Source organism: Elgaria multicarinata, chromosome 2, assembly GCF_023053635.1.
Source record: "Elgaria multicarinata webbii isolate HBS135686 ecotype San Diego chromosome 2, rElgMul1.1.pri, whole genome shotgun sequence".
Taxonomy (NCBI): domain Eukaryota; kingdom Metazoa; phylum Chordata; class Lepidosauria; order Squamata; family Anguidae; genus Elgaria; species Elgaria multicarinata.
This window is the reverse complement of record NC_086172.1, coordinates 31,867,047-31,880,717: the sequence shown is the minus strand read 5'-3', so window position 1 is coordinate 31,880,717 and position 13,671 is coordinate 31,867,047. Positions and strand designations below refer to the sequence as shown.

The following is a 13,671-nucleotide window of genomic DNA, read 5'->3' as shown; positions in this document are numbered from 1 at the left end:
TCTGTTTCAATTAAGTGCATGGGAAGTTGACACAGATTGGGGAATGGAATGGAAAGCAAATCTGGCAGTCATTCAGGGACATTCGTTTTACTCCAACATTGTTCGTTGTTGGTGCATTTTTGACAAAATGCTAAGGCCCCAGATGATTGTGATGGAGAGAGAGGGTGTAAAAACAAACAAACAAACACCCTTTCGCTTCTTTTGAACAACAGATATGCCCAAACCATATCAAAACCTTTTAAATCAGTTTCACTACCTTTTATATATTTCAGAAAGGAAGTAAAATCTGGAAATAAAATCTAGAAATAAAACCTTTCTATGGATCCCTTATATGTTGCATCCCCGCTAGCTCTTGATTCTGTGTAACCTTAAACTGAGAACAAACCCCAGAACAACGTAATGCTTGTGAGATGAAAAGTGACCTGAACACATGGACCTGTACAGTCTCAGGACATGTCTAGACCTCCCGGCTTTCCGGGAGGGACAGGGGAGGATCTTGCGGTATTATGCTCGCAAGATCCACTCCCTCAGTCTACACGCGGCGCGTGATGTCCAGGGAGGAAGATGACGTTGTGCCTGCCATTTTGGTTTCCCCACCCCCACCCTGGAAATGAGCGCAAGAGCTCTCATGCTCAAAAGGTAAGTTTTAAAAAAGAAGAAGCCTCCCACTACCCCTGCCCCATCCCTGATGGGCACAGAGCTCCTCAGGAGCTCCATGGCCCACGCCCGGTTCCAGGCTCCTCACTGTTACTCACGGGGAGCCGGGACGAAACCAGGACAGCCGGCCACACTTCCCGCGGTCTCGGGATCAGCCTGAAACCGCAGGAAAAGTCGGGATAGAAGAGTAGGGCAATATCCTGAGGAAATGGAGGGATCTTCCCTCCCTGCCCTCGGGATTCCCTGTGTGTCAGGGATGATCCCCGGGCGATCCCCGGGATATCGCCCTGTCTAGCCATGGCCTCACACTATAAGGATGACTTAATTAGGGTTGAGAAGAACTAGAGTATTAGGACAGGAATAAAATAAATCTTACTAAAGTATGCTCTGAGAGAGATAAACTTTATTTTAGCAGCATGCCTGTGAAGAGGTCACACATGGAGAGAGATGAGCGGATTTCTCCCTATGCCCAGTAAAAGGAGTTGAGAGAAGGTTAGCTGTAGGGAAGAGCTTCTTAGTAGTCCCTCCATGGATGTATGATTGATGAGTTGCCAACTGTAGGCATCTCGCTACATGTAGACCAATCCTGCTGCCTGTCATTCCACCTGGAAAGACTAATATCTCCTAAATCATTTATTTTAAAAATGAAGGGAATAACACTTAACTACGCAATTAGTTTTTCAGATGGATGCAAAAACATTTTATTGAATAGGAATTGAAAGGCCCAGTCATATATATGTACACTTGGAAGTATTTACCATTGAACACAATGGATCTTAATTTCAGAGTAAACACGCTTACAGATAGTCTTGAGGGACCATGTTGCCAGTAAATAGTATTTTGGCAGTTATTTCTCTCCTGAGTTTCTGTATTTTATTTTATAGGGTATTGAGTGGACCCACATTGAATACTTCAACAATGCTATAATTTGTGACCTAATAGAAAATGTAAGTTATTACAGACATGAAATGTATTCCCTTTTCTGGATTCTTTTTCTTTGATTCTGCTGACGTTTAAGCAGTTCTTAAGTGTGCTGCTTTACACAGTTCTGAAGAAGGCATTGTGGCATTTTGCTTTCATGTGTAAAGAATTATTGTGACAATATGTGATACGAGTTTTTTCCCCCCTTTAAAAATTGCTTTCCCTGTTCCAGCGACATTTGATAGAGTAAAATGTTACGGTGACAAATTGAGTAAAATGTCACAGTGTGGAATGACAAATAATAGAATTATTGAGCATTTGGTAATGTAGCTTTAAAAAGAATGTATCTACGCAGTTCAGTTCCCCGATAAATAACACTTCATTTGGATGGAAAACGGTCAATAATTACTGCCAAGCCACACTTGCTTATCTCCCATTAGTTCCTTGGCAACAGTGCGAAAGCTGCAACGATGCTTCATTCTGCAAGATTAGAGGTGCCTTCCTGAACCTGCCGTTCTCCACATGTGTTGGACTATGAATCCCATTGGCTGTGATGGCTGGAAGTTACAGGCATTGTAGGCCAACACATCTGGAGGTCACGTGGTTATTTCATGCACGTACTGCCAGTGCATCATTGGATGGCAACACAGAGAAGCGATTCACACATTAAGGCCAAAATATGTGACTAACTTCCAACAGTCTTATAATAAGGGAGGGGGGTGAAATAGGTGGGAGTGCTCATTGCTAAGAATTACAATAGGGAGAGCATCTACTGGCAAGGCACCGACAACATCTGAAACACCCCATTGCTCATTCATTGTTAGGGAGACTTTTTTTTTAGGGGAAATATTCTTCTTGCTGTTGGCAAAGGCTCCACTCTACTACGCTGTAGCGTGGAAGATGAAACCCCTATGGGTTCAGTGAATGAGAGGGGAGCAGGATCATGCCTGCTTGCCACATCCTGCCCACGCCCCAGCAGCAGCACGTTCACCTGTTGTATACCCAACTCATACACATCCCATTCCTTTCAGTTTTAAATTCTAGTGGCTTCTCAAAGAGACGACACAATTTCCAAAAGTTAAATGTAACATTCTAAATGTCCACAGCCTCCCCACAACTTTTCATGTGTGCCAGACCAGCTGTTCCTCCCCTCAAAACCTTCATTATTGTTTCAATTTCTAATATAAACTTCAGCTTTGAGTCTTAAAATCCCTTCACTGGCTGCAAATTAGTTTCCGGGCGAAGTATAAAGTGTTGGTTATCACCTTTAAAGCCCTACATGGTTTGGGTCCAGGCTACCTAAGGGATCGCCTTCTCCCATACAATCTGCCCCACACACTCAGGTCCTCTGGGATGAATTTACTCCAACCAATAAAAACAAGGCTGACAACTATTACCCAGAGGACCTTTTCTTCTGCCCCTCCCAGTTTGTGGAATGGCTTGCCGGGAGAGATTCATCAACTTAACAGTCTTCCAGAATTTAAGAAAGCCATAAAGACTGATCTCTTCTGGCAGGCCTACCCAGTTGAATTTTAAGATGCCTTTTTTAATGGTGTGCTGGTTTTAATAATGCACTGGTTTTAAACATTTGAATTAGTTGTATATATTTTATGGTGTTTTTATTAGTGTTGTATCCCGCCTCGATCCAGAAGGAGAGGCGGGTAACAAATTATGATGATGATGATGATGATGATGATGATGATGATGATGATGATGAGTGAATCGGGGTGTTCGGGCAATAACATCGGTAAAGAAGCCATCATAGCTTTTCATCACATGCGACTGTCATTTGTATAATTTTCTGTGATGCAGTGAGGACTGGCGTGTTGTCTGAACCTAGCATGCAGTGGGGTGAATTTGTACCCACCCTATAACGCCTACTGCAAGTTGAGGGTTGTAGATTGGGTATGAAGCTATACGCTGTGTTCAGAAGACATGCCAATCTGTGTTGCATTGCAAGGAATTATGCAAATTTATTCATTTATTTATTACAAGTATATCCCTCCAAGATAGAAGTACAAGCTAGCCTATTTTAAGACTGGAGATTTGGCTTGTTAAAATCTGGTGTTTTTTTTATAATTTTTTTTACTGTGAATCGTAGTAAATATATGCTATTTTTGCCTAAATATTGAAATAAACTTTTTTTTGTTTTTTGTTTTGTTATGTGATAGAATCAAAATGGAATCCTAGCTATGCTAGATGAAGAATGCCTGAGGCCAGGCGCTGTTACTGATGACACTTTCTTAGAAAAATTGAACCAGATCTGTGCTACTCATCAGCACTTTGAAAGCAGGATGAGCAAATGTTCACGTTTCTTGAATGATACTTCCCTGCCGCACTGTTGCTTCAGAATTCAGCATTATGCAGGCAAGGTAATGTTGCATTACTCTGTACGGTTTGTACACAATACTAACATTCCTCCAGCTTTGGACAACTGAAAACATGACTGGTTTTAACATCCCAAGAAGGGATGTATTAGCCAAGATCCCGGGAAAATATGTACACAGGGAGATAATTGTGTGCTTCCATAGTTTTTCTTCCACGAGTTTCACTGTAGCAGTTTCAGAGCTGAAAAGACAAGCTAGACTGTATGTCCCTTCCATTTTTATTTATGACGCAAAGTACTGGGCTCAAAAGAGGCTTATGGCGAGGGCAAGTTGTGATATGTGAAAATAGTTTTCTTTATGATGAGCATTTTGCAAGTGTTAGCAATTTGTTTTGAGTGGACTTCTCTTTCTCCACTCTTCCAGCTTTGGTTAACCCTTGCTTATTATGAATCTTCACCTGTCTTTTTAGGTGATGTACCAGGTAGAAGGATTTGTTGACAAAAATAATGACCTGCTTTACCGTGATCTGTCCCAAGCCATGTGGAAGGCCAACCACTCCCTCATTAAAGCATTGTTCCCAGAAGGAAATCCTGCCAAGATTAATTTAAAGAGGCCTCCGACAGCAGGTTCACAATTCAAGGCTTCTGTAGCAACCCTGATGAAGAACTTGCAAACAAAAAATCCCAATTACATCAGGTAAAGTCCAAGGAATTAATGATGCTTTTGAGAAATGGTCATCTTTGGCTCATTCAAGAAAAAGCAATTGACAGACTCAAGGGAAGCTATCACAGAGTGGTGGGATCCTCTTTACTTGGTCATTGGCTCTTAGAAATTACAGAGTGAGGAAGAGGCTGCCTTTTATTTGGACTGACTGAATTTCATTATACTGGGAGACTTCAAGACACACAGAACCCTTTGGGTACCAATATTTATGTATGGTTTATTTATCTGAATAGTTATACCCCATTTTTTAGTTCCAAGAGGGACCTCCAAGATAGAAATTCAAAGCACTCATTCATCCCAGAATCTCAGTCTAAAGAATAAAATCTTAATTTTTCTGCTTTATTTATCTGTTTCCAAAAGTGGTGGTGCTAACTGCTCTTGTAGCTGTAGAGTTAACGCCACTTTTAAATAACTCTAGAAATAATTAAATCTTTTAAGCTGCACAACTACCATCAGTGCTGCTTCCTGGCCATCATGTGGAATAAGTACTCTTTCAGTATGAAACTATTCAGACACTAGTTAACTTCTTAGCTAATGCTACTATGGCACTTGGCCAATTATATCTTCGCATCAGTTTCTAACACTGATTCGAGCCAATTCTGGTAATATCTGATGCTTTGATACAAATCTTAATCCTAGTAGTGACATTGGCAGTTCTATGGCAGTGGTGCTAAGGTTTGTTTCAAGACTTAAATATGAAATTGTGTATAATGTAGATGAGCATTAAAATAATGCCCATGTACTCCTCAAATGCTGTACTTTTCCTATTAATCCAGACAAGCTCCTGGTTATTTGAAAGATGGATTGAGGAATAGGGATTCAACTGTGCTGGATGGAGTTACACCCTTGTGAGGTCCAAGGCTTGCAGATTGGGTGTCCTCCTGGACTCAGCCTTGAACTTGAACCTAGTCTTACTGGTAGCCGGGAGTGCATTTGCACAGCTGAGGCTAGTGTCCCTATTGCACCCATTCCTAGAGATGTCTGACCTTACCATGGTCACACATGCCTTAATTACATCCTGTTTGGTCTACTGTAACACACTTTAAGTGGGTGCCTTTGAAAACAGCTGATCCAGAATGCTGTAGCCAGGCTATCGACCGGGGCTAGTTATAGGGAGCACATGACACCCTTGTTATAGCAGCTTCATTGGTTACCAGTCTTTTTCTGTGTACAAATCAAAGTGCTGGTTGTGATCTTTAAAATCCTGTACAGCTTTGGACTGGGCTATCTGAGAGATCGCTTCTCCCATATGAGCCTGCCTGGGTTTTAAGATCTTCAGGGAAGCTCTTCTCTTGATACTGCCACCTTCAGCACGTACTTTTGGTGGCAGTGCGAGAGAGGACCTTCTCAGTGGCTGCTCTCAGGTAGTTTAGGTTGGGTTCATCTCTGCTGTCTTTCCACTGGCATGCAAAGTTGTCTCTGTTCGAACAGGTCTTTGGCTTGTCACCCACGTTCAAACACCATTTTAAGTATTTAACTCCCAATTATAAATAAAAATAAATAATTGGGCTGATCAGGAGTTCCGACATAACATCGAAACCCAGAAATGGGTTAAACAACCTAGTTAACCCATGGTTTGTTCTTAGGTTAACTGTTCATTGTAAATTGTGCTGGATCCAGACAGATCCCCAGGCATTTCCTCAAAAGGCCTCTGGCCCAGCCAAGGATCCTACTGGTGGAAGGTGGGGAGGGGATGGCAAATTTCCCTCTGCACTCCTCCCCTATCCCCTGCTGTTCCCAGTTCAGAATTTTGGAGGTTGCATGGAGGAATCAGCAAAAGTCACCTTCTCAATACCCCTCTATCACCAGCGGAAGCAAAGTCTGGATCCAAGCGTTACTACTTTTTTATTTTCCTGGATTTATAAAATGTTGTTGGAAATTTGTGTGTGTGTGGGAAAATAGTTTTGTGTTGTATTAACAGAAATTACTGCAACACGTTATAAACAAAAGCTCTTTTATTTGCAGGTGCATTAAGCCCAATGACAAAAAGGCAGCACACATCTTCAATGAGGCTCTAGTTTGTCACCAGGTTCGTTATTTGGGTCTACTGGAAAATGTCCGTGTCAGAAGAGCAGGATATGCTTTCAGGCAACCTTATGAGCCTTGTCTAGAAAGATATAAAATGCTTTGTAAACAGACATGGCCACACTGGAGAGGCCCTGCCAGGTAAGATTCGTTACCAGTGTTTCCATTCTGACTAATTGTAGCAGGCAATGTTTAAACAATTGGGACCAAGCTGTGGGATTCCATGCTCTTTCCGGTTTCAAATAATGGTTTCAGATACTGGGTTTAAGTGTGGATGCGCTGGCACGCTCTAACCATGATTAATATTACTGCTGATGTCATTGAGTTTCAACCATGTTAAAATCCAGCAGAGAGCGATACATCTTTCAGCCGGGAAAGGGAAAATATGCACATTCTAATGGGGAAGCTTAACCACAGTTAAGTAACTGGCAATATTACACTTGCCACTGAGAAGGCCTTCTTTCGCATTGCCACCAAAAGTACTTGCTGAAGATGGCAGTATCAAGAGAAGAGCTTCCCTGAATATCTTAAAACCCAGGCAGGCTCATATGGAACTCTGTAAAATATATAATACAAATTAATTAAAATTGGTTCATTAGTTACTTATCTGTTGGATACCTTAAGTTCTGGTCTGTTCATTTATCTGAAAGATACAGATCAGGACACATTTCATATAAGAATTCAAAAAAATCAAATTCCTCAAGCCATTCCTAAATAAAAAATAGAATGTTCTTTCATTGCTTTCACAGTCTGGTTGGAACTGTTTAATCTTTAATCAGTTTACCAGAGCAGGCATCTGTTGATTTCCATATCATTTTCAAATTTGAAGCACAAGGTTTTTTAAACAGAATAGATAGCAATTATTTAGTGTAGTGTGTATGTGTGTTTTAAAACGGTCTTTATGGTAATAATATGTTTACTAATATGCTTATGGTGAATTCAGCATGTGCTTTTATGATAGGGTAACAGCTTGCTACTTTCTATTTTTTAGAACTGGTGTAGAGGTACTGTTCAATGAACTGGAAGTCCCTGAAGAGGAATATTCCTTGGGTAGATCAAAAATATTCATCCGCAATCCAAGAACAGTATGTGAACCAACATTTCTCAATTAAGACAATCCAACTTGAATAACAAAATGTCCTCTCTCACTAGAGATTATTTTGACCTAAGAATAAATTCAAGCTGCCAAGCAATGAAGGCAAAAGCTTTGTATTGTCACAGTGACATGCCATCTAATGACATTAGCACATACTGTAGGTGGGCCTAAACTGCAAAGAACAAAAACAAAACCTTATTAAAAATGTGTTAAAGTGATTCTATCCTTCCCTCAGAGTTGTATTTTGGCATTGGAACGACTTTTAGACCTGATCAGAATGTGCAGCAAAATGAAGTAATAGGAATGGACTATACCAGTTTGGAGTGCCGGTGGGGAGCGCCATTCTTGAATGCTTTCCCGTGAAAAAAAAATCCTTGCAAACAAAACAAAAAAGAAAGAAAGCAACTAGCATATCGGACAGGGAGGCTGCAGCCCAGCATGTCCCCTGTGGTACTAGTTTCCTATTATAAGGGAGGGGACTTTTAAAAATGTGACCCTTCCACCTGCAGTCAAAAATGGCAGAGTCCAATTCTACCAACTCATTCTACTACCGTATTTCTTCGATTGTAAGACGCCATCGATTGTAAGACACACACTAATTTCAGTACCACTAACAGAAAAAAAAAACACCTAAGACACACCCGCGATTCTAAGACGCACCCCATTTTTAGAGATGTTTATATGGGGGAAAAAAGTGTGTCTTAGAATCAAAGAAATAGGGTATATGTGTAAACCAGGCCTAAAGTAGTTCAAGCTGAGAGAGTGACTTTTCCCAGAGCTCCCTGGTGAGTTTCATAGCTGTGTCAAGGGATTTGAACCTGAATATCCTACATCCAAGCCCAATACTTCAGCTGCTAAATCGCACTAGCTTTCTTTGGCGAGCGAGGGCCCTATGTGTTAAATATTGTTTTTTAAATGTTGTTCTTCCTTCTCTTCTCCTCTCAAACCTGCACAGCTCTTCAAATTAGAAGACCTGAGGAAACAGCGCCTTGAGGATTTGGCCACGTTAATCCAGAAGATCTACAGGGGCTGGAAGTGCCGCACGCATTTCCTTCTCATGAAAAAGAGTCAGATTGTGATTGCTGCCTGGTACAGAAGATATGCAGTAAGTCATGGTTTTGTTGGCTTAGATTCTTATCCTGACCTTTCTCAAGGGTTCAGTGCAGTTATAAATACTTTTTTTAAAAAATGGTAACTTCTCTTTTTTAAATAAAATATTCAATGAAATAAAAGAAATTGCTGTAAACCATAATCTGTACACCAATTCTATATTGAGTATTCTTGGATAGTGCTTAGTCTGGACTTCAGTAAGTCTCCCATAATAGAGGGAATTTCATAATTGTAAAGCACACAGTTGTGAAGTGCTTGTGCACACTCTTTATTGGTTTTAAAAAAAGAACTTTGAATGAAGCTGAAAATGCTGTTGAACCAGCATTATAGCCCTTGGATCCAATGTAGGTGTAACATTTAAAATGGCTGTTGCCTTAACCCTGGTTATGAAAGATTCGAAATGTGCTGTAACACCATACCTCCTTGCTGAGCTAATCTCTGGCCCCAGGCAGCCTGCTGCTTCATCACTTGAGAAGAAAGGCTAGAGAGGTGGGGAAAATGACTTAACTATGGATTGCTCATTACAGCTATATTATTATTATTATTATTATTATTATTATTATTATTATTATTATTATTAATTTATATAGCACCATCAATGTACATGGTGCTGTACAGAGTAAAACAGTAAATAGCAAGACCCTGCCGCATAGGCTTACAATCTAATAAAATCATAGTAAAACAATAAGGAGGGGAAGAGAATGCAAACAGGTACAGGGTAGGGTAAGCAGGCACAGGGTAGGGTAAAACTAACAGTAGAAAGTAACAGTAGAAGTCTGCACAACATCAAGTTTTAAAAGCTTTAGGAAAAAGAAAAGTTTTTAGTTGAGCTTTAAAAGCTGCGGTTGAACTTGTAGTTCTCAAATGTTCTGGAAGAGCGTTCCAGGCGTAAGGGGCAGCAGACGAAAATGGACGAAGCCGAGCAAATAACACAAACATTGTTAATGCCAAGCAAGTCTTGCCAACCCACTTCAAACCATGGCTTCCTGTGTTAGTTTGTGAGCAGCTATTAACCATGACTAAAGCCTCAGCTAGATGAGGGGGTCAGAGAGAGGCGATCTCGTGATTTTATGATCGTGAGATCGTCACCCTTGGCACGCAACATCGTGGACACCATTTTTTTAAAAGGGGACAGAGCGCACGGGTGCAAATGGTGATTTTTTTAAAAAAGAAAACCACCAACAACCCCCCCACCCCACCCCTGATGGGCACAGAGCTCCTGAGGAGCTCTGTACCCCGTGCCCAGCTCCTGGCTCCTCGCGGTTACTCACGAGGAGCCAGGACAAACTGACGCCCACCCACACGTTCCACGGTCTTAGGATCATCACAAGACCGCGGAAAAAGTGGGCTAGAACTGTAGGGCGATATTCTGGGGAAAGGGAGGGATCATCCCTCCCTGCTCCTGGGATGTCATTTGGACGCACAGGGGCGATCCCCGGGATATCGCCCTGTCTAGCTATGGCCTTAGTTATTTAGATGTAATGACTAATCAAAGTTAGGAGCAGGGCCCTTGGAGCACTACTGTTTTGCGTTTCCATCAACCAGTCCCTAGGGCATTCTTTCTGTATAAGTCCTCAAGGACAGTCCTACATAACATGTATAACAATAGAACTGTTGTAAAGATGAGGTGTATTACAGCATTTTCTAGATCCCCCCCCCAACTTCATCAGTTTGGAGATGAATAAATGAATTTTACTTTTGAATCACATTTATGCCTAGGTTCCTGTTGCAGGTTTTTTAGCTACAATATGCAAGAAAGCATGTGTGATTGAATTAGTATTCCAATTTTGAAAAATCCCAGATTCCGTCTTTTGTACACACACTTCTTTTTGAATTTTCAATGCAGCAACAAAAGAAGTACCAGCAAATCAAGAGTTCTACCATCATAGTACAATCTTATATCAGAGGATGGAAGGTGAGTTTGGTGTATAATTTGGATTTGCCTTGATTCCCTTTCCCTGTGTGACCTTAGTGCAGACTGAGGCATCCAGTAAGTCAAAGCTGGGAATCCAAAGCCTTCTCTATTGGCACCCTAGAGTTTACTTATTGCTCGGAGTGGAGGTATCAATTCCACCACCATGCTCAGGAATGCTAACAAACTGCACCTTAACAGAAACCCAATAAAGTTTTCTGGGAATAAAGAACACTGGTGCTATTACTTTCCACAGAACATATTGCTGAGGGAGTTGCTTTTTCTTGTAGTATGGTTTTCTTCTTAGGTCATGCTGACATATAAAAAGTAAATGCAGTAGGTCAGACCTATATCAGATGTGGATAAATTCCTGGAGGAGAAGGCTATTCATGGCTACTAGTCCTGATTGTTATGTGCAGTCTTCTGTATCAGAAGCAGTAAGCCTGTATACACTCGTTGGGGAACACGGGTGGGAAGGTGCTGTTGCACCATGTCCTGCTTTGTTGATCAGCAATAAAGACTGATCTATTCCGGCAGGCCTATCCAGTGAAATTTTTAGAATGTTTTTAGGATGTTTTAAGGATGTTTCAATCATGTATACTATGTTTTTAATAAGTTTTTATGTGCTTTATATTCACTGTTGTTCCCCGCCTTGATCCAAGTGGAGAGGCGGGTAAGAAATAAATTATTATTATTATTATTATTATTATTATTATTATTATTATTATTATTATTATTATTGGTCCCTAGTCAATATCTGGTTGGCCACTGTGTGAACAGAGTGCTGGACTAGAAGGACTCTTGGGCCTAATCTACACCAAGCAGGATATTCCACTATGCAAGTGGTATATAAAAGGCAGGAGCCACACTATTGCTTTATAACGGTACTGAAGTGCACTGACAACTGTTGGGGCCCATTGACACACTTTCATACCGCTATATCCTGCTTGGTGTGGCTCCTGCCTTTTATATACCGCGTTCGTACTGCTTTCATAGTGCAATATCCTGCTAGGTGTAGATTAGGCCTTGGTCTGATCCAGCAGGGCTCTTCTTATGAGGTCACACTGGCTTTGCAAACCCCAGCTTTGATACTTCATGGCAAAGTAGAGGTAGAAGGGGTAATTTTCCCAGGAGAAGAGAGGCAGAGAGGAATAGGGATACTAAATTCTTCCACTGCCCAGCATTTTCCCTTTCAGCTCCTTCTCCCAGCCCCCTGTTCCAGGTTTCATGTTTCACTTGTAAACATATATCTGAACTCACAGGTGGAGGAAAAGCAGGCGGTGGGAGAAGAGTTAAGCATCCTTTTGTCCATCCCTTCTTACCTGTGGATCACACCCTGCCAGTGGAAAATGTTTATTTTGTTAAATATTTATAAAATGTTTATTTTATTTTCAAAAGTAGGATTTAATGAATCAATTGATTAATTGCGTTGCTGCTTTGCAATAGTGGTGACTGGGGTTTGGAAATACAACTAGGCCATGTAGTTTCAGATTTAATGTTCTTAAAATAACGAGAACAGCCCCACTACTTAAGACAGCAGCACCACTTTATGCTGTTGCCTGTGCCAAAAGAATCTAAAATACAAAAACAGTTATGTAAAATGTGGCTTACTGGATCATTATGCTTTAAAAAATTCCCTTCATTTTTTGTTTAACTTCAGCTTCCTCTAGAATCTGTATTTACATGCAGCCACTGATTATTTTAAGAACATGAGTAGTTGTAGCTTAAAATCAGCTACAAGTCAACAGCATAATTTAATGAGTCTGGGAAAGATCATTTAAGAACCAGTTGCTTCCATGTATAAATAACAGCTTATAGGAAATAAATGCTCTCCCCCAACCATTAATTTTGCAACACTATTTTTTAATAAAGCCTGCACTCAGGAACAGTAGACAGAATTGCATAACGTCAAGGGAATTAAATGAAAGAGCGCTAAAATATTTGTTCCTCCTTGGAGGAGTAGAGTAGGTAGTTGGACAGCCCATCCCTCCCTATCTTTTATTAAGCTGCATTTTCCCCCAAGGGTTAACTCTTTTTTGGCACGGTGTGGGGGGGTGTCCTCCTTATAGGCCCGAAAGCTGCTTCGCGAACTGAAGCACCAGAAGCGGTGTCAGGAAGCAGTGACAACTATTGCAGCCTATTGGCACGGTGCTCAGGTAAGAAAATACAAGTCCTTTGTCTGTTTGTTTCGTAGCCATTGCATGGTGTAAAGGTGATCTAGACAAGCCGAAGAAATGGTTTCAGCTGCTTTGTTTACTTCACTTGCATTTCTCCTTTTTTTGCAGCTGTACTTTTAACGAGTTTCAGTCTAGCCAGCACCACACTTTCATTTATACTGTATGAAATGACTTGGTTTCTTTCTTTCTTTCTTTCTTTCTTTCTTTCTTTCTTTCTTTCTTTCTCCATTGGGAAGTTGAAGCAACCTTTCTCTCTCTCAATTTTTCTGTAATTCATTTTCAAATGCACCACAGGCGCGAAGGGAACTGAGGCGGCTGAAGGAGGAGGCTAGGAATAAACTTGCTATTGCTGTTATTTGGGCTTACTGGCTTGGATTTAAGGTACTGCCTGCAAGTATCATGCGCCCCCCCCCCCCTTTCCTTATCCAACTTCATTAGTAAAAAGCAAGAATTAAGCATTTTTACTGGCTTACTAAACCTGAGCATGTGATTGCTGATAACCATCCATTTTCATCTTTGCCACACTTAACCTGAATAATTTCCATACTAAAAAGTTCTAGACATACCCAGTTGAATAATACTAATTGCTTCTTAACAAGTCGTTAAGGATCTAGATTAAAAATGAGTAAAGTCAACGATCTAAAATGCATTTAACTAAATGTGCACGTCTCAAAGCAAAAGATCTTCATTAGCATGTACTTGCAGTAATATTTTTCCAGGTTC

The 13,671-nt window shown here is 40.8% G+C and overlaps 3 protein-coding genes across 5 annotated transcripts in view; 1 reads left to right on the top strand and 2 right to left on the bottom strand.

The window, feature by feature from the left end:
• Nucleotides 1–13,671, bottom strand: part of CAVIN2 (caveolae associated protein 2) — a 291,429-nt gene that overhangs the window by 41,550 nt on the left and 236,208 nt on the right. The window lies entirely within an intron of this gene.
• STAT1 (signal transducer and activator of transcription 1) overlaps nucleotides 1–13,671 on the bottom strand; it is a 365,052-nt gene that overhangs the window by 231,454 nt on the left and 119,927 nt on the right. The gene's annotated exons all lie outside the window — the stretch shown is intronic.
• MYO1B (myosin IB) overlaps nucleotides 1–13,671 on the top strand; it is a 135,614-nt gene that overhangs the window by 94,714 nt on the left and 27,229 nt on the right. For 2 of the 3 annotated variants that reach the window (XM_063116243.1, XM_063116242.1), the window contains exons 15-22: nucleotides 1,542–1,604; nucleotides 3,750–3,950; nucleotides 4,375–4,601; nucleotides 6,594–6,794; nucleotides 7,645–7,738; nucleotides 8,705–8,854; nucleotides 10,706–10,774; nucleotides 12,841–12,927. In XM_063116243.1, coding sequence (XP_062972313.1) covers nucleotides 1,542–1,604; nucleotides 3,750–3,950; nucleotides 4,375–4,601; nucleotides 6,594–6,794; nucleotides 7,645–7,738; nucleotides 8,705–8,854; nucleotides 10,706–10,774; nucleotides 12,841–12,927 — 1,092 coding nt within the window. Of the gene's footprint in view, nucleotides 1–1,541; nucleotides 1,605–3,749; nucleotides 3,951–4,374; nucleotides 4,602–6,593; nucleotides 6,795–7,644; nucleotides 7,739–8,704; nucleotides 8,855–10,705; nucleotides 10,775–12,840; nucleotides 12,928–13,242; nucleotides 13,330–13,671 lie in introns of all 3 variants that reach the window. The other variant, XM_063116241.1, reaches the window with a different exon arrangement.